This window comes from Tamandua tetradactyla, chromosome X (genome assembly GCF_023851605.1).
Source record: "Tamandua tetradactyla isolate mTamTet1 chromosome X, mTamTet1.pri, whole genome shotgun sequence".
NCBI lineage: Eukaryota > Metazoa > Chordata > Mammalia > Pilosa > Myrmecophagidae > Tamandua > Tamandua tetradactyla.
The window spans coordinates 40,817,949-40,839,474 of NC_135353.1; the positions used below are offsets into that span (position 1 = coordinate 40,817,949).

The 21,526-nt window shown below is 34.9% G+C and overlaps 1 protein-coding gene across 1 annotated transcript; it reads right to left on the minus strand.

Annotated features, from left to right (window-relative positions):
- Positions 1 to 874: 874 nt before the first annotated feature.
- SH2D1A (SH2 domain containing 1A) lies at positions 875 to 19,959 on the minus strand. The gene is made up of 4 exons (XM_077145094.1): positions 19,638 to 19,959; positions 8,854 to 8,917; positions 3,800 to 3,941; positions 875 to 2,710 (listed from the first exon to the last, which is right to left on the minus strand). The coding sequence occupies exons 1-4, from the start codon at positions 19,772 to 19,774 to the stop codon at positions 2,682 to 2,684; spliced, it is 372 nt and encodes a 123-aa protein (XP_077001209.1). The 5' UTR covers positions 19,775 to 19,959; the 3' UTR covers positions 875 to 2,681.
- Positions 19,960 to 21,526: the final 1,567 nt, after the last annotated feature.

Sequence of the window (21,526 nt, forward strand, 5' to 3'; positions counted from 1 at the left end):
TTTAACTTCACCCCTAGCTGCAAACTGCAAAATAATGGCATCCCATTTCTTGCAAGTGCACACACAGGTGACAAAGTTGAATTTATAGCACCCTAAGAGGAAGTCCAGCCAGGTTGTAACCTTGAAATGCTCAAGGACAGAGCTGGGATTTATTATTAATAGACTTTGGATACTGAACTCAATAAAGTGAAAATATAAGCTGATGTCTAAACATTCTTAACGGATCTTAAAGTTGTTTCTCACAAGTTTTATTCTCTATCCATTCTACCACTGGGAATATTTTAAGTCCAGCCTTTTATTCATACCAGAGGACTTAATAAGAGGCATTTTCTATAGACTTATTGTACCTATGCAGTACCATAAAGGTTCTCTGTCTGTAACAGCCAAGCAATTACCTAAGCTTATCTCCCTACTGACCTTATTTCCTAAAAACAAATTTCAGAGGAAATTAATAAGTATTTGATAAGTTATCATAATATGAACTTGTTTTTTTTTTTCTGAAGAGAGGTGTGTGGCTGGAAATACACCTGCATTTTCTACCTTGACTCAGCATTTTACAGGTGTATGTTAGGATGGCAATATTTTAGATATGGCAAGGATATGTCTTTTCTGGAAAGGTGCAAGCTATCGTACACTGGAATGTGGCAAGGATGGTCATGTTGTGAAAGAGGAAGTGAAAAAGCAGTTATTAATAAAACGCCAGCAAACGGAGACAGAGAAAAAACATCAGCTGGAAAGTCTGATAGTAGCAAAATCAGAAAAACATTTACCTTTTCAGGGAATCAGTTCAATAATATAAGTAAGATTTTATTTAGTATATTAATAGTACCTGTTTCTGAATATTTTTAAAAGGCACATTTTAAGACAAGTTAGGTAAATAAAACTTTCAAATAGTTTATTAAAATGTGAAATTCCATTAATATTTCAAAAACCTTTTTCTAAAAGGGTTCTGGTCAAAGGAGCATGCAAATGTAATAGTATATTTAGGACAGTTCCAGGATGAACAAATTAAAGAGAATAAAAATTAGTCATACCTATTAAAAGGTAAACTCAAGATACAAATAATTACGAACTATTTAAACATACACATTTCATTTTAAAAGTCACCTTTCTGAATTCCTTTTCTCAAATTAAAGTGATGCTTTCACTTCTAGAAATGGTAAACCTTCTATAATACATAACTGTGACCATACTTTGCCTCTATACTCCCATAGCTTCCATTTTAAAAGCTTAGAAATCAGATCTTGCCAGTACACAGAGAGGGTTCAATCTCTCAGCAGTTCACTAACGTGAACCAAGCTCACCAAACCTCATGTACGACCCGTTTTTTCAATTTATTAACTTAAAATAAAACCTAGCTTTTTTCTACAGAATTCTCGCCTGCCATGCTGGAGACCTGGGTTCAATTTCTGATGCCTGCCCATGCAAGAAAAAAAAAACCTAGCTTATTCCTATGGACCACGGACCAGAGTATCGCAGTGTTGACTCATACTGCCCCTAAAGACAGATTTACCTACACACAGGGAACCTGAAACACTTATGACGTTTTTTATTGCTTGTGTTTTATTATTTTCTTTGGTTGTCTTTTATTATTTTTTTTTCCTTATCCAACTAGACAGTGAGCTGAAGGAAGAGTCCAGGTGTTCTTACTTCTGTATCACCAGAGCCTATTAGTTTGTTGAGTGAGTGAATTCTATGAGTCCTGAGCAACTTGACATTTATCAATCACAAAAATCATGAAAATATAAGTGTGAGAAGAAAATACAAATACACATCACTGCATAAAATTTGACTCTTCCTTAGGTTTCAGTCACTTGGAAATGTAATGAATTAATGTAACCATAAGCTTTCTAATGGATTACCAAATAGGAAGGCTGCTTGCAAATCAGTTACATGTATGCTGCAGTTATTGCAGCTTCCCTTCAAGATGAAGTTTTACATGTAGTATCCACTGGGGCAGAGGTAAATGAACAGGAGAAAAGTCTACTTTATCAGATTTGAAATACAATTTCAAGTTCTATAGCATCAAATACAAAAAACACTTAGAGCATATTTAAAGTCTAGGGATTTAAAACTTCCTATTGGTCTGCAGATTTTACTGTCCTACATCAGAACGCTAGGCAAGAAGGTTCTTTCAGAATTAAACAGAAATTCTTCACTCTTGCAGTGCATAGCTTCATAAATCACAAAAGAACCTATGACACCATAGCTATTGGAGAATATAATACCCAATGTAGAACTGCATATGACAAAGACATGGAACCCCAAGTTTCCTACCATACAGTCAAGCCAGACATTTAAAATCAAGAACTGGAAGATATGATTTCACTAAAAATGGTGATTTTTGACAAAAATGAGGATTATTTTTATTTGTATTTGGCAAGAATTGCTATGACTCTTTCATAAAGGGAGCTTTGAATTGTTTACCCCTTTTAAATATAATGCCTAAAAATAACCTAATGGAATGATTTTTTCCCAATCTTTGTTTCAATACTCCTCATTATCCACAAAGCCCATTTCAGTTTTAACATAATTCTAGATGCTTCTATTACAGGACTTATGATGGTTTTAGAAATGCATTTGTAGCCCACTGAATTGTATCATCTACAATTTATAAGACACAGTATATATTTACATTATTAAAAATAAAGTACAATGTTTTTATTTTCTTCATGGTGCTTTCAGGCAGACATCAGGATCTTCTCTTCTCCTTAAAGAAAAATAACATCAAGAAAAGACAAATTATTAAAATTACAAGTTTACTCAAACCTATTATAAAATTTACAACTGCATAAAACTCACAATGATACAACTCAGATGTCTTAAGCAACCAGTATTTAAAACAAAGTTATAAATAATGGAATACTGAACTGAAAAGAATAAGTAGCCAATGTGTAAACTGGAGATCTATTTACATTTCTATTATTAAGGCTAACTATTCATTAATTTAATTCACCACTTGAGTCTAATTGTCAGTTTATTGCTGAGTTTGGGTCCCTGTCTAAAAACGGATGACAACTTGCTTTCTTTTTCATAAATATACATAGTTTCAATCATGGCATATATTCTTACATCAAACAAATGATTAACCCATTTCAATAGAGGAGTAAATAGTAATGTATCAGACAGCTGCAGACATTAGCTTGTGTTCTGTTTTTAGCTTGAAATATACACTAAATTAGCTTTGCTGAGAAGGTGGAGCAATTTGTGCCACTGGAATAATAAAGTCCACTAATTTAATTTCCTTTACTACAGTAAAATTTCATGAATTCAAGCACCACAAATTCAGAACTCAGTATCATGTGGGCCAGGCTAACATTAGCTTTTACGTCTCTGAAGAAAAAAAAAAAAGGTAAAGGACAGCCCAGATGTTCTCTGAATTGTTCCATCTTTTAAATGAATAATGTCCAAATCAGTAAAGTGAAATGGTACTTATATATTTACAAAAAGGACTGAAGAGAACAAAAAGAGAGAAAAGTGGTTAAAATGTGGCCTCATAGAATTTTTGGTATTTTTGCAGCGTTTCATTAAATTTGTACAGTACAGAATATTGAAATCAAAACATGTAAATAGTCATCTTTCTCACTTGATTTAACATCTACCTCACGTTAATAGTCATCTTTCTCACTTGATTTAACACCTACCTCACGTTAATAGTCATCTTTCTCACTTGATTTAACATCTACCTCACCTTCTAATTGCATGTCGTACAGAACTTCCTACAACCTTATGGTTATCAATAGGTTGACTCATAACTCTGAGCTTCCAAACCCTCTCAAAAATTAATAGTAAACCTCACCTGTTGTAGCTTGTGTACCTCTACCTGAGGACTTCTCAACTGGATACTGCAGAGGTATTACAATGCCTTGATCTGGCTTCTGAAATGCTGAAATGAGATTTTTTATTTTCCGGAAAAATCTTTTATGTACCCCAGGTGCTGTCTGGAAAATAAAAAGCCAAGCAAATTATTCACCTAACTCATAATGATACAAAAAAAACCCTATAAAACATGTGAGGGATGCTTAGAGAGGTAATATTTGTGTAACTTGTTCAAATATTTGAAAACATAAGGAAGAAGGAAAAACAACATTCCAGAAGAGCTTACTTTGGTTGGCTGAATTTCCCATCAAGAGGACCTAATGAGCTGTAATTTAGGTTCTCCCAAGGGTGGTATTAGTTTGTACCAGCTGTTGCTCATTGCCCTGCCCTTCCTGCCTGCTACCCATCATACATCTGAATCTCAAAGGGTATACAGCCCATTACCCACAATGAATTCACCAACAGTGAGTATGCAGTTAAACAGAGAAAAAAAATACAAATCTTACAAGTCATTAATAGAAACTCTGAGGAGCAAAAACAGAAAAACAAAAAAAACAAAGAAACAACCACCAACACTCCCTGTCATCATTACACAATGTAAAATGCCACACAGGAAATTAAAAATTAACAACTGTGATGCATACAATGCATGGTTTAGTCCTCATGCTCTTGTAACTCACAATGTAAACTGCCTCATCCTTCACCTTAAATTTTTTTCTCCCAGAGAAATTTCCCTATCCTCCCCAAAATTGCTCTCTTCATCAACACTTCATTGTGACACAAGGCTTTCTCTATGACATGAAAATGAAAGGTTATATAAGGTCACCTTTATTTATTTGTTTGTGTTTAATGAGATCATTATTTTCAGATGACTGTTCAAGTGTACTCCTTTCCTGACATGAGTTCTCTTGCAAAGACACTGCCTGAAATAATTCCCTGTAAAAGCTTATGAAGCAAGCTTTAGGCATCAGCTCAAAACTATCATTTCAGATGAAATAAAATGGTATTGCTATGAGAAATTGAACAATGATAGTTTTTAAAGAAAGTTACTTTTTTATTTTTAGCTATTCCATCTGGAAGATTTTAGAGGTGAGAGCTGTTTGTTTTTTAGCATTTAATGAAAACGCATGAAGGCTAGCCGCAGACTTTCTGTCTACTAGACTAAAAGCTGGAGATAGCATACTGTCTGTAGTAACTCTTGTTCATTTCTTATGCTGTGGTAAATAACTTTTCATGAAAAACACTGTAAAGGTCTCAATACAATGCTATTTTTAGCATTATAAATTAGTGTCTACCCATAGACTCACACAACAAGGAGCCTCAATTGATGGAAAATACTCTTACAGTCACCTCTATGATCCAAACACTGTCCTAAGACTCTATTTGAGATCTTGTCCAAAATATCATGGTCGTTCTTGCAGGGATCCAAACAGTCCTTCCGAAAGAGACTCTCCAAACTGAAAAGGCAGGTAATAGGTGAGAGTACTTCCTTATACCTTCTTTAGAGCACTTTATAATTTTCAAAGCACTTTCCCATCTCTTGCCCCACTATTTCCTCACAGACTGGCAGTCATTGGCTGATTTAGGCATTCCCATTTGACACATACAAAACTAGAGGTATAAGGAGATTAATCAACTTGCTGAAGGCCACAGAGATAACTAAAGGCAGAACTGGTATAGGGTAGGACCAAATAGTAGTGAAACTGGAGTCATCAACCAGAAGAGAAACTATACACTCCCTCAGTGTGGAAAAAATTCAAACCACACACTTTTTAGCTGCTCTTGTGGCTTGTAAAGCCATGTATCAACAGAGGCATCTCTTTTATGGGAACTGATATGCAGTTAACAATTGATTATTGATGTTAACAGGAATACTTCTGGATATATAAAAGCAATGTGAATTTGGAATGCAGTGTTTCATGGGCAAACAAATGACCTAATTCATAGCGCTATGAGTGGTTTAATAAGTGAAATTATTAAGGTGGAAGGGGCCGGTCAAGCTGGAGTAAAAACAATGTACTGCTGACAATGCACATAAATTCTCACACCTAAAAGTCTATCTAAAATTAGAAATATATATATTTGTCTTTCATAATTCTGTGGCTCTAGGGTTCAATTTCATTCCCATATCTGAAACAAATCTCAGACTTCAGATTTCTCACATAATCTTTGCACAGAGGACAGAACACAACTGCCATGATTTTTCCCTGCAACATGACAAATTAAAGCATTGTTCCAAAAAGCAATATAAGTACCTATCATTTACTCAATTTTGAAAATATGTGGTAATCACCACAAGAATTGCACCACTGACAACTCCCATCTTGTCAATGAAGTCCGCTATTGTTCAAATGTGCACATTTTCCATACTGTCGCTACTTAGTTATCCATGGAAACATGTTTTGGATCACAGCTGGTCTTCAATATGCCCTAGAGAAATTTCTTCCAGTTAAGTGCTATGAGCCTGAGGAGTTTAATATTCACCTAAGCAAACATAACTGGAAGGCAAATTTAGTAGATGGAAAAACATGCAATACATTTCCAAAATAAATCTAAAGAATTCTTTGAATTGTTTTCCATGTGGAGATAATCTATGCTAATCTTTTGCCCTCTAAGTGAGATAATTGCAATATTATTACAAAAATGGAGTCAGACCGGACAATAGGAAGGGGGGTAGGCATTTTGGTTCAAGAAAGCCTCTCCTTCTTAGCATGATCACAAGCCTGTAACAATCTGCATATGATGCTATACTTGAAACAGAAAGCAGGTTTAAAAACAAGATTGCTTAACCCTAAGAATTGAAAATTCCTTCTATAAAAAATATTCTTCAGCAGCTGAAGGCTACTTCTCTAAGGGAGAATGGCTATTTCTGGTCAAATTATATACAAGTATGAGTGCAACTATTTTTATAATAAATGAAATTTAATTTCTTATTCAATCATCTGTGTAGTGATACAGAGAATTTTTTAAATAAACAGGAATAGTTTTTGTTAGAAATGGTTCCCCTTTTCCTATAATTAGTATCACAGTATTAATTACACTGATATAAATTAACAATGTTTTTTGAAAACCTGCCCTAATTCATCTTAATAATTCAAAATATTTATAGTTCAAAATTTGTGCTGTATAGTTTACTGATCAAATTTTAAAGTTTAGAGCTATTTAATTTTTTAAGTCTAGACTTTAAACTTTCTTAAATATATAGATTGAGTTATTAATAGAGGATGATATTAGTATTTATGTGCTCAAACAGCTGATAGTAAGAACTGTCACTATAAAGATGGACTGTTTTTAAAGAGTCAGAAACCAGAAAATCATTTGAGGTTGAAAGTTTTAGTTGGAAAGACCTCTAGAAAATAGATTTACTCCACTGGCATTTCTTGCAATGGTACAGTGGCTTTCAAAGGTTTTAAAAGCAGCAGAACCCTTTATTCTAATGAAGTCTTATTCAAAACCCCAGTTTATAATCAAAACAAATGGGACTATTCCAGTTGAAGCTGAGGTGGGGACCCAAAAGCCTGCCCATTTATCCCCTCCTCTCTCTCGTAACCTCCCCTCTCCCTGCCCCACCCCAGGCAGCCCCAAGGCAGCCAGCTAGAAGAACCCTAAGATTCTGCAGAGCATAGTTTAAAAAAACCATTGCATACTCCTTCTTCTCTATTCTACCTATCCAAGTTCTTCCCACATGGTTCAGCTGGAAGTCCTGCCTCCACGTGTATAGTAGCTGTGATTACAATTGAAAACTCTCCCTTCTTTGAACTCCTATGCTAGATAACTTAACACTTGACTATATACAGTCTCATATTGTTCAGCAGTTTGGGGGATCTGACATTTTGAAGGGCTTGCTAAATCCCAGACCCTGTGCTAAGAGCTTTCTTTAGATGCATTATCTCATTTAATCTTCAAAATGAACCCTAAGAGTATGAAACTATTCTTAGGCTAATTTTACAGATGGGTCACAGTAAAGTTAAGTAATCTGCCAAAGGTCATAGAGCTAGCAAGGAAGGGTGGTAGGACCAGACCTCTGATCTAGGCCCACCTAATAACAAAGCTCAGGCTCCAACTGTTTAATTTGATGTTACTTGTATCTCCCAAAGATATTATAGGTTTTTAGAAAACAAAAGTCATGTTTTTTAAATTACCCCATAGCACTAGCACTCATATTAGTATCATCCAGCAAAATAATTACTGATTTAATTGTTTATCTATTGTGCAGGTTTTAATCTATTGTGTACGCCAGAATAGCCAAGTTCTTTAATCCTCATTCAATATTGCTGCGTGGGATCATTTTTATTAAGTTATTTCCATGGAGATGTGAGCCACCCAGTTGTGGGTGGTCACATTTGATTAGATGGTTTCCATGGAGATGTGTCTCCACCCATTCAAGATGGGGTTGCTTACGGGAGCCCTTTAAGAGGGAAGCATTTTGGAAAGAGCCACAGAGCCCATGCAGCCAGAGAAATTTGGCGATGAAGAAGGAAAACACCCCTGGGGGGGGGGGGGGTCATGAAACAAGAAGCCAGGAGAGAAAGCTAGCAGATGTCCCCATGTGCCTTCCCAGCTGAGAAAGAAACACAGAACATCATCAAACCTTTCTTTGGAGTCAAGGTATCTTTCTCTGGGTGCCTTAATCTGCACAGCCTTAGAACTGTAAACTTGCAACTTAATAAATTCCCCCATATCTGGTATATTGCATTCCAGTAGCGTAACAAACTAAAACTCCTATTTTTGACATCTGATAAGATTTCCAAAATTTCAGATAGTCACTGAAAGTTTGACACATTCCTTCAGATTTTTTATCTTTACCCCAAAGTCAGCCCACTCTATACAAAGGCACCTGAACAGGACTGTGACAAAAATTCTCTCAAGGCTTTTTAATTATACATGAACAATTATGGATTGTGGTTTTAGTGAATTGAATTGATCATTGTTTTGGAAATTTCTGATTCAAATGCTTTTTATAAAACCAGCCTCAATTTCAAATACCTCCCTGGTAAACACGCAAAAATAAACAAATAAATAAAAGAGCTATACCTCAGCACTCCAAGAACCTGTTTCTGTCTGGGACACTCGGTATGTATAAATGTAACCTTGATACCTGTGAAAGAATAAACTTCCATTACTGAAAAGTTCCAAAAGAACATTGAATGCTCTAAATTTCAGTTCACCATTGCATATAAATGTTAAATATACTGGGACACACATATATGGTGCCATTGCATTCATAGGAAGAAAAGCCCAGCAATCTAACTTGCTTGCATATTACATCTGCCTTATCACATTTTACAATGAGCCTTCTTTTTCACTTTTTTACATGTGGGAACTCACACTCCTAAGGAATTGATTTGTCTAGGTGAAAGACTATCTGGACAGAAAGAAATGAGGGAACTATTGTCATGGTAAAATACAAGAATTATTAAAAACTTTTAAGAAACCATAGTCTTATTATTTTTAAGTAAATGTAGAGACTCAAAGTAAAAACATTTCAGTGAGTTAAGTACTGCCAAGCCTACTCAAATTAGTAGAAATATTAATAATATGAATTATTAAAATAATATAGTATGATTACATTTATAATACAATATTATAAAAGTAATAGTAATTTATATTAAAAAGGAGTGCTGTAAAAATTCAGAAATGGATAGCACAATACTACCTAACTGTAGTACAATAATATTAGAACAGTGAATGAAGTTGAATGTGAGAATGATAGAGGGAGGAGGCCTCGGGGCACAAATGAAATCAGAAGGAAAAATAGACGATAAAGACTGACATGGAATAATCTAGGAATGCCTAGAGTGTATAATGACAGTGACTAAATGTACAAATTAAAAACTGTTTTTGCATGAGGAAGAAAAAGGAATGTCAATACTGCAGGGTGTTGAAAATAGATGGTAATTCATATTTTAAAACTTTAACTTATATTTGAGACTAAAGCAAAAAATGTTTATTTGGTACAAAGTTTATATTTTGACTAGTGCATTTCCTAATATAACTTATGTGGACAGCTTAATTGAACATCATAGTACATGGAAACTTGAGTAGGCATGAGATTTTGTAGGTTTGTCCACAGTGATGCTCCGATAAATTCCAGAGTAAAAAAAAAAAAAAAGTATTGCTAAAGTACTTGACAACTGCGTGTCTTTTTAAATGGGTTAAAACTTCTCCCCCATTACTCAGTGTGCGCGCACACAGTATAACTGATTTCTACTACATGCTTTACACATATTATCTCCTTTGGACCTCACAACAATCTTATGAACTTTATATTGTGAAATTATTTTCAAAGATGAGGAAATTGAAGCTTTAAGAAGTTAAATAACCAAAGGCACACTAGAAAGCAGACAGTAGAGCTGTGATTTGAATCAAGCCCATTTGACTCCAGAGCCCCAGCTCTTGATCCACACACCATAATGCATATATATTAGTTATTTTATTTTAATATATATGACAATGCTATTTAGTTTGCCTAATAAATATTTACTTCATAGAAAATTAAGGTGAATTTCACACTAAATTAATTCAAACTATGACTCTGAATCAACAAGGTTTTACTTAATACAGTTTCTCTTTCTCTTGGGCATAAATTTATGTCAGTATTGGATCTTTGGTTAGGAAACCCAGTAAATTTTGGTTAAAATCAAAATGTTTAAATTTACAAGGAACAGATGATGCTAAAGCATTCCAAACAGAAGGTCATGCTCAACTGACTACATTTACCATTAACCTCCTTAGAACTAAAAGTCGTTAAACATGTGAATTAAATTCCTATACCTTTAATTTATATTCATCAGTACTGATTACCTAAAGAACAACAACAACAAAATTATCTAAAACACTCTAAACAGATTCATTTGATTTGGGAGACAATGCAAAAGGTCAATTTAATTTCTGGTGTTATTATATGATATGCTTCATTTTTGGTATGAAGACTTTGCTAGAATTTTTAGACAATATAAAAAGTAGGTTAAGATATGCATTATATAACATGCTGAATAAATATAAAATATTACAGTGTTACAGTCTTTTGGCTTTTTTAAGCAATTGAAATCTACCTCAAAACACACTGATTTCAGTAACTACAGGAAACAAGGCAAGAGCTTTGATGTCCATTTTTCACCATGGGAACTCAAAATGGGAACACAACAAGGGAAATAGCATAGGCCCTTAGTTCCATTTTCCCTATGGGAAGCAATTAATGCAATAATTCTGTCTAATTAAGGGTGATGTGGAAATGTACTTTTTAAAATCTCAGCAACAATATAAGCAAATCAGTAAGCATCCAGTTTTTACTTTCTAAAACATTGGCCTTTAATTAATAAAATGATTTTATCTTCATACTCTCAAGTCATCCTCATTTAGGCAAAATAAATGGGTCTGGGTTTTTTGTTTTTGTTTTCTCCTTAATTTTTTTATTGAAAAAAATCTTCACACACATACTTTCTATACATGGTGCACAATCAATGCTCACAATATCACCACATAGTTGTGTATTCATCACCATGATCATTTTTTAGAACACTTGCATCACTAAATGGGTCTGTTTTGAAAATTGTTTCCTAACGAATTTGATCTTATCTCACTTTCAGTTAAGTAGCAGGAACCCAAGTACCACTTCAAAAGTTACCTTCTTCATTCTCTGAACAACCTGATGTCAATGACACATAAAACTTTTCATGATTGACCAATCTAATATTAGCCATTTCCTGTGCCCCCCCTCTAATTTATGAATGAGCAAAATTGTAGCAATTCCACTGTGCTACTTTCAAGCTACTGAAGTAAATGATCAAGGAGCCCCTGTAAATAACTTTCATACTAATATGTCATGAATGGAAGTTCTAAAACCATGCAATTCAAATTGCGGTCCCCAGAAGAGCAGGATCAGCATCACCTGGGATCTTGTTAGAACTGGGAAATCTTAGGCCCCACACCGATACTACTGAATCAGAACCTGTATTTTTTCAAGATCTCAAGTTTGTTTGTATGTACATTAAAGACAGAGAAGTACTGATCTAAAATGCAAAGGGAAGTCTCCCATCTCGCTGGAAATATTGATGGTAATTTTGCAATGCCAAATTGACTTTTTTCACCCACCCAGGGCACTACTGTGCCACCTCCCCCCTAGTTACTCAGTCCATGCTTAATGAATGCAATATGATTTTAATATAAGCTGAAGGTTTGTCAATTGTTTCAGTCTTCATAGAACAGTGACTCTCAACCGTTTCACCTCTTCTTCCACAGATTTTATAGTTTTACTTTCTGCACTTTGTATTTTGAAACAATGATTTCATAATATAAAATTAAACTAAAATATTGAATATGCCTTTTCAAATTACATATACTCTCTTCCCACCCATTGATAATCACTATTCTAGGAAACAAACAGCAATTTGTACAAAGAGCTATAAAACCATGTATACTTTTTTTTAACCATGCATACTTTTGACCTAAATAAACTTGCTCATCTTCACACACTCCAAAGAAATAAATTATAAGGAAAAAGCACTTTGACAAAGATTTCATAGTAGTTCTATTTTTAATAGTGAAAAAATGGAATTAATCTAAATACCCCAAAATGAGGAATAATTACTCAAAATAAGGGACCGGTAGCAGAAATAGTTCAAAACTATGTCAAAATTCAAATGTATTAGAGTTCTATATTTTTCAGAATATTTTAAATATATGGACTATGTACATATAAAATGACCTTAGTTGGAAAACACGGTCACAAGAATATGCTGCATTAATTCTATTCAAAACTGAATATCTATGTATTTATATAAACTAGAAGTAAATTGAAACTAATATCAATGCCTTCTTGGATATTAATTTTCCCTATAAAGTTGTTTAAGTAACATAACATTTTATAAAAGGGAAAAAAGCAGAATTCCCATTAGAAGTATTACAAATCTAGTCTAAGCAAATAAAAAATGAGAAAAATATAATTCATCTTTAAAAATTGTTACATCCTTTTTAGGATTATCTTTCCTCTTACCCCCTCCATTAATACAGAAAAACCAGGAACGTAGCATAATTTCAACTTTTTTCTCCATTAAAACATTTGTTGGGCTTTCTATATCAGAATTCAAATTGTATCATGAAAAAAAAAGTCTAGAAAATGAATAATTGAGAGAGATCAGTAGAGTTGTTTTTGTTGCTACCATTAATTAATTTTCTTAACTAATATTTCGTATTTTAATGACTATAAAGCATGTGTTGATCCAGTCCCTTCTGATATTAAAATTTGTCTTTACCAAAAGATATCTCCAACCCTTAAAAAATATTCTGATTAGAAATGGGCAATTTGACATATTTTTTATATTTTCAATGGGTCAGTGTTGAGGACAGATTTGAAACGGACAAAACCATATCATTTCCTTTTTTATACCACTTCAAAAACTAAAGAAAAGATTTAGCTATAACTGACTCCTTCATAAAACCACAAATAAAGCAAGCTAGCACTGATGCCCTCTACATCTATTCAAACTAATGCTAAATGTAAAATGCAAGGCACTTGATTTTTAAATAAATAGTTCAGAATTTTTATATCCAAAAGAATGGTAACCTCTACAAAGCTGTCATTGTTGACACTATACTCCAATTCAAGAAGTTTCTGAATTTCCTATCATTCAATCTTCATTCTTTCAGAGTGAATTTGAATTTTCAGAACAGTCAAAAGTCATTCAGCTTCAAATCTGATGATCAAAATATGTAATACCAGTTTCAATGAGTCACAACAATAAATATAATCCCTCCTTCTCCTGAACTGCCACATAATGTTTTATTTATATATCCTTATGATGGTCTAATCTTATAGTACAATTATTTATAGATCTTTTGTTGATGTTAACAAACATCTACTACATGTTCTAAGTACTGTACTCATGTAACAATCCTTATAACCCTATGCAATAAGTACTATAATTATCATCACCCCCATTTTGAAGAAAAGCAAACTGAGGCACAAAAAGATTAGACAGCTTGCCCAAGATAAAATAGCTGGTTAAGTGGCAGGGTTGAAATACATACCCAGAGATTTCTGGCTTGAAGGTCTGTGCTCTTAATCACCACTCTATGTGGGTCTCTCCTATATTAGCTTCTCCTAATACTATGGGCTTCTGGAGGGAATGAATGAATGAATGAACAAATTGGTCTTAAAAACAATTTCAATAGCACAGTTCTCAAAAAGGGAGGGAATCTGCTTGGCAATAGGGCTGGAGCTCCTTCAGTGAGGTGGACCGTGGGGGAAGGGGCAGAAGGGAAGAAGCCAGGATAGGAGAGCCCAGAAGAGCTCAACACACACTTCCTCTTCCCTTAAGCTAAATGACATCTGCAGACCAATCTTGCAATTTCAATTTTACATTGCCAGCTAGAGTCAGCCCTTGATTTATTTGCCTATGAATTGTCCATTTAGTGGTTTATGTGTGGTCAATTGAATTGTAGGCTGACCTTCAGGCTCACTATGCCATTAATGAATTGTACTCAGAAAATCAAAAGTAATTTTGGTGACTTAAATTATCATGAATATAAATGCATCAACAACACATATATCCAATTGTATTAAAAAACTAAATGTAGATGAAGTTATAATCTCACACTCTTTTGAGTTCCTTGCCACATTACTGCTCTCTCCGCCTCTCTTCCAATTTACTTATTTGATAGGCATTTCATTCCTAGTCATCACTTTAAACCTTAAAGAATGAAACAATAATTATCCTTTTATCTAAAGACATATGTTACATGACTTTATTATGTGACCTTGAGGTTAAAAATATAATAGCACGTCTCTTTCCAAATCTTCCATCAAATAAATAGCAAAGTCATATATGTACAGAAGGATACTAATTATGGAAGTAAGTTATTTCTTCAAACTAATGATTTAAAAAATTTTAAACTAGTTTTCCTTTTATCACCATCAAACTATCTCAATGAGCATTCAGTATTTCCCCAATGGCTATCCATATTGAGGAAGAGAATGGAAGAAATGTGAGGGTACATATGTACCACAGTGAAAATAAACTTGATATTTCTAAAAAACCAAAGAGGTTAAAGGAAAAAATATTGTATTTGTATTGCAAGAAGAGTACATAAAATCAGTAGCTTTTGGGCAGTGCTACAGTGGCTCAGAGGCAAAATTCTTGCCTGCCATGTCAGAGACCCAGGTTCAATTCCTGGTGCCTGCCTATGTGAAAAAAAAAATCAGTAGCTTTTCTATGCAACATAAAATCCAAGGGGAAAAGATTCCACTCAAGATAGAAACAAAAAATTTATGCATATTATAACTAGAAATAAGTTTATCAAAAAATGTGCAGGACCTATAGGAAGAAAACGAGAAAACTTTGCTAATGGATACATATAAAAAATGAATAAATTGAAAGATATGCCACATTTTTGGATGGAAAGACTAAATTCTCTAAGAGAACAATTCCTTCTTAATTTGATGAGTTTAATGCAATCCCAGTTGGATTTTTTTACCTTAACAAAATGATTCTAAAGTTCACTTAAAAAAGCCAACAGGCAAGAATAGAAAAAAGAAAAAGAAAAGAAAATTTATGTTTTACAACATTCAACACACTGTAGTTCTAGTGGTACAAAAATAAATGTATAAATTCAGCCAATTAGGTAGTCCAGAAACAACAATTGTTATATATAAGAACTTAATATATGGTATAGCAGGCTAACAAATCAATGAGGTCTGTAAAGTCTACTTTTAAATTAAAATTGGACAATTGCTAGCTATCTGGAAACAAAATCAATTTACATCCTTTCTTAACATCAAAATAAAATTACAAATGAAATTAAAGAGTTAAACGTAAAGTAACTAAACCATAAATTTAAAACAAAAAGTGAAGTGCAGTTTTACAACATCTGTGGAAGAAGAAAGACTTTCTAAGCTGGGAAGCAAAAGAAGAAATAAAAATACAAAGAAAATGAGTGATGGATTTGATTACTAAAAATATTAATTTTTTTGCATAAAAAGAAGTAATGGCAAACACCAAACTGAGAAAAGATACCTGAAACAAGCACAACAGATCAAGGGTTTATACATAAAAACTCACAAAGTAAAAGATTAATGTTCAAAGAGTTAAAGGGGCAAAGTGCACAAAGAGCCAAATCATGAAGGAGAAAGCAGAACAGTTTAACAACCATATAAAAGACATTCAAGCACTAATCAAAGAAATATAAAATAAAGAGCAAATACTCTATTTCAAGGAGAATTTTTTTTTAAACAAGAATACTCAATCCTTGAGAGGGGACTGTGAAACAGACACTCTTACGCTTCACTGGTGATCATATAAACTAGAAAAACGATTTAGGAAAAAAAAATGGTGATCATACATACATCAAAAATACTAAGCTGTTCATGTTTTCTGACCTAAAAATTCTGTTTCCGGAACTTATTTATAAGAAAATAATCATAAATCCAAAGAAACATGTATGCACTAAAATATGAATCATGCTGGAATTTATAATAGCAAAAAATGGAGTGATTCAAATGTCTGAGAAAAGATGATTGTTTAAGTAAAATATGGTGTATCCAAGGACTGGACTTTCATGCATCCATTAAAAATAATGCTTTAAAATCATTTGTAATAACATGATACATAAGTGGGCTTTTTCATGTTAAGTGGAAAATGAGGCAGAATATAATATTACAAGAGCACGTGTACTTAAAATACAATGCACTTCATTAAACTACAGAAGAAAACCCAGTTAACTTTCAATAATAGATGTCTTTAGGTTATTAAAGTATAAAGAACTTCTCCTTGATTTCCATTATCTTTATTTTTCAACTTTTCTATAATGAATAGGTATTACCTATAAGGGACTATTTTTAAATTGACTTATACAAAAATCTAGATTTATTTAGAAAAATTGAATGAAAAATAAAACTTCTCACTTTAAATGAAGGTGAGCAATCCTATGAATGGAAAATGTCTTTAGTGCCTTTAGAATGAGATTCAATTTTCTAAAACTGAAGAGTAGAAAACTTTCAAAGACATATGTAAAGATCGTGATTAGGAGAATCCAGAAGTAGGAAAGAGGTACATATAATTCGAAAGGCAATTGTTACTCCTACAATAAAAATACAGAAAATAAAGTTCAAGAAAACCTTCTTGGATGGTGAGAAAAAAGAAAAGTAGACTGATAAACCATTTCAAGTGAACCTGCAATGAATGCATGTTTGTTTAGCTCTATCTTGCTGATCATGTGTTTATGGCATATGTATATAGCACCATTTACATAAGTATTTCTATTTTACATCTACTTTATTTCCACTCTTTAGTTTATATGATAAACCTAAATATTTTGTTTTAAAATAAGTACATGGTGCATTTCAAAATAAAATCTGATTTTGTTGTTATTACAGTATAGTGGCAAAAGGGAGCATGAAATATTTTTGTTTATCAGAAGGCACCCTGGACTCAAAAAGGTTAATAAACTGATAAAAGACAATGTTATCAAAAAAAAAAAAAAGGCAATGTATCTTCCCTCTGCAGCACAGTCTAGCTATCACTCTAACAGCCCAAGGACCCCCAATTTGCCTAACTCTATTTTGTACTACTTCATAAGGAGGTTTTCATGGAGAACTAAGAGTTATAAAAACTGTATTTATACAAGATTCACTTTGAGTGAAAACTAAATGTTTGAGAATTTCTTATCTGCCTAAATTAATTCCTGACATGGTCTCGGCAAAAGGCTAAAGTTGTCCTTTTCTCTTGCATATTTTACTTTATACCAATTTTATACTGAAAGTAGGGCATGCATCACAATTCCTGTTTTACAAATATGGAAACAAAGGCCCAGAAAATTAAGTGACTTCCCCAGGGCCTGCATCTTTGCCTTTGCGGTAAAGAACAGAATTTGTCTCCACAGGCCCAAGAGGTTTCAGACAGTGTTCCTAGTGCTGGAGACACAGCGGTAAACACACTGTCCCTGCTGCCATGGAGATTATGTTTTAGCAGGAAAGCCCAACGATAAATAAGTAAACAAGCGAATGTCAGGTAGTTTTAAGCTCCTTGAAGAGACATAAAGGGATAGCGACAAACCAGGAGAGAACACTTATTTTAGATAGAGTGATCAAGAAAGTTCCCTCTGAAGAAAGACAGAGCTGAAGAAATATGTGAATTGAATATATTTTTGACAAAAGGAACAAGTGCAAAGACCCTAATGAAAGAGCGTGCCTGACATACTTGAGAAACAGCAAGGAAGTGTGGCTGAAGCCTTAGGTGAGTCTTGCCACATACCATCCCCTGCTCTCCCTCTCCTGCTAAGGCTTCTTTTGTACCCTCTTTTTGTACCTCTAGATTAAGGAACCCGTCACATCTTTTGTTAACTTTTAAAGCAGCCCCTTTCACTTGCCCACTCACTCTTCCACCTTCTTTTAATAAGAGTCTGAAAACATCAGTTGGCTTTCAACGACCTTCCTTAACTCCTAACCAGGAAAGACAATATTATAAGCAAAACATAAAAATTCATGCCCAAGAGATTCAATAGCTTCCACATATTTTCCTTGAATCTTTTATAATAAATCCACTTAGTATGGCCAGAGAATAGGTATATTCTGGTTAATTGAGAGCCGCCACAAACATAGATTTCCCATTTCTTAAAAATATATGCAATTAAAAGTCCCTAACACCAACTTTGATGTAACATTTCTTCACTAACCCAGAACATACCTCAAAATCTTGCAGTGTGTCATTAGATACTGAATTTACTACAAAGCATTTTCCCTCATTTTGTTTCTGTCAGGAGACTGCTTGAGGGACTGACTGGTATTTTCATCATTGTTTTTATTTTGCTGCCAAAAAGTGCTAGGCCCTTGCCTAGAAATACACCCATGCGTATGTACTAAAAGAAATCAGACTGAACAAAGGATGCCTCACATTGAATATTTACTGTGGGTCAGATCCCAGTGCCAAGTATTTTTGCATGCAGTATGGCATTTAATCCATGCTGAGGTACTTAGTAGTATTACACCCATTTTATGGTTGAGAGAACTGAGAGATTAACTTGCCTGAGGTCACAAACCTAGCATCTGCCTAGCACAAGATTAGGTCTCAGATATATCTGTCTCTGGAGCCCTGGAGCAAAGATGAAGATACATCTGATTCAAAATGGGAATTCAGACTGAAACATGCCTAGGTAAAAGGCAAGGCTGAATCATAACAAGAGTGTTTTCCTTCTCTGCTCTTTACAACTGTGGTCACACCTAGCTTTTTTTTAAGGGTCCTATTTCTGAAATCCCCTGCCCTACACACAAATCTTCTAAAAGGAAGCAAATTAAGCAGATCCAGAGAGCAGTTTGACTCACAAACATCTGCTATCCCGACCTGATGAGTTGCAGTCTTCACGTAATGGATTCAGTTTCTTATCTTCCTCCTCTCCTTGAATCTGATGGTCTGTCTGAGATAAGGCCTCCAAATCCCTTTAAAAGTAGCCTCAGAAAGACCTTTCCTTCTCTCAGGAGCTGTGACCCCAAATCTAACCCAGGCACCATCCCAGGGCTCCACCTTGCTCATCTCTATGAGATACATGGTCTTTCTTAAAGTGAAGGTAAATTCCCGGTCACATTTTCCCACCCAAAAGGGCATTTTCTGTAGCCATCCCCCCAAATCCCTGGTGAGGCCTTTCTGGAGCAGGCGAATGAAATCCTGAGTTGTCTAGGCTGAAGTATGGTGTGCCATGGACCAGGGCTGGACCTGAGGAGGCCTTCAGGCCACAAACTCCCACAACCTGTGTTCTTGCCTGAGCCCGACCACCACAGCCCACCCACCACCTTTGCCCTCCGTAGGTCCCCACGGCTGCATACTCACAGCACACACAGGCAGTAGACTCCCGGGACGCTCTCACTGTCCCTTAGCAGATAGCTGCCGTCCAGACCTGTAGCAAGCAGGAGCTTCTCCCCGGTTTCCCGGCTAATTTTGCCGTGATACACGGTCACTGCATCCATGACCTGGTGGATTCGTGTGGGTCAAAACGTCTGATAAAAGAGATGCCACTGCAGCTATAGTCAGGCCGAGTCAGCCACCTGTCTCCCAGTTCAGCCAGATGTGCAAGAAACAGAGAAATGCACCCGAACAACAGGATGTTGTCAGTGTGCGTGAAAACCTTCTCACACTTCAACTAAAACCAACTCAGCAATTTAGCAGCTTGGTTATCGCCTCGGAGCTCGCTCCCTCTCCCCGTCCTCCAACTAAAAGGTTCATATGGAGAAGGGAAGAATGTTGGAAGATGATGGCCCTTTCAAGAAGATTTCAGCTGCACTGCTAACACAGATCCTTGCACACACACAGTGATGCTTGGCAATGTTGCTCATGCAGTTTTCCCAGGGGCCGGCAGGGATGATGCAACTTTAACTAGCTCCCCCAAAGGGATGGATGATAGAGGCAAGTTGTACAGGCCCTCATGTGGAGTGGAAACATACTGACAGAGATTGAACGAAAGGACCAAAAACAGTGACACCAAGCTATCAGTATTATACACGCAAGCTATCAGTATTATCAGTGCATACTGAATGTGGCCGTGAGGCTCCTAGGAATCAGACATGGTGGGTGAGCATTGGACTTTAAGGAAGCATTTTCCCCTCTTCACCCTCCTACTGCTACTGACCCTCTCCTATGCTTTTCCTCCAACTCCTCCCTTGTGTAGCTATCTTGAACAACCTTGAACCTGAGCAAATACCGATTTTTCCTATCTTGTCTAAAATCCAAAAATGCAGTTGGAGTACAAAAATCACAGCCTATGTCCCAGATTTATCCACTTGATGGGCTGTAGATGAGAGAATGAATTATCTAATTGTTGCATTGCCTTTATGTGGACATACATGTACTCTCTGGTGTATAAGAACCACTTTTCAGCATTTGGGGCATAAAGCCTGTTTTAAATCATTTCGAAGTGTTGAGGATTTTGCGGTAACTCTTATTCTCTGTTTTTTTTTCTAGAGAATATTTTTTTCTTAAAATGATGCTAAACTATCATTAATTTTTAAAAATATTTCAACTTTCTTTTCCTTATCTGAAATAAACATCGCTTCTATTTCAAAATATGCTGTTAAATAATATTTCCCAAAAGCTTTCTCCATTTTTAACAGAATAAGACTTTGCTAATGCCTAAAACTGAACAGACTTATACATTTACCTTTAGATTATGTAAAGTATTTTTTAAACTGAAATTTAAATAACTGAAGTTTTGTTGTCTGCTGTATCCCTTCCACAACTTCAGTGCCAATTCTTTGAAAACATGACAAGGCTCAGAGTTCAATAGGGAGAACAGTTTTCAAATCCTCACTTGTCCTACTAATGAATCAAATGCACAGACCTGCTTTATGCTAAAGCCAAATATTTGCTCTCTACCCATTACAATTAAGAACAATCTTCTAAGATTTAAGGTGGTAGCTGGTAGCAACTCAACTTCTTGATTGAAGAGTGCCCAGTCTGAATGATAATTCATATAGAATCTAGCAATCATAGTACTTAAAGTGTGAACAGAGCCTCCTGCAGTCATTTTCAACACCAAAAATAAATATATAGCATCCAAGGTTACATTTGGGGATGACTCCAGGGAATTGGATAATATGTCTCATCACCTTCCTACCTCACTTTTCTTCTTTTTTGCCAACTCTGCCTCACTCCTTCTTATATTTTGGATCAAGAAAGCAATTAATCTGATAAGTGAATGGATATTCCAATGTTAAGGACTTAAA

Bases quoted from the DNA above. Each gene is read 5' to 3' on its own strand.
- SH2D1A (XM_077145094.1), bottom strand. From the start codon at position 19,774: ATGGATGCAGTGACCGTGTATCACGGCAAAATTAGCCGGGAAACCGGG. The intron at 8,918-19,637 runs GTGAGTATGCAG...ATTCTTTCACAG, and splicing joins GTCTACTGCCTGTGTGTGCT to GTATCAAGGTTACATTTATA. The intron at 2,711-3,799 runs GTGAGGTTTACT...TTTTTCTTTAAG, and splicing joins AGGTACACAAGCTACAACAG to GAGAAGAGAAGATCCTGATG.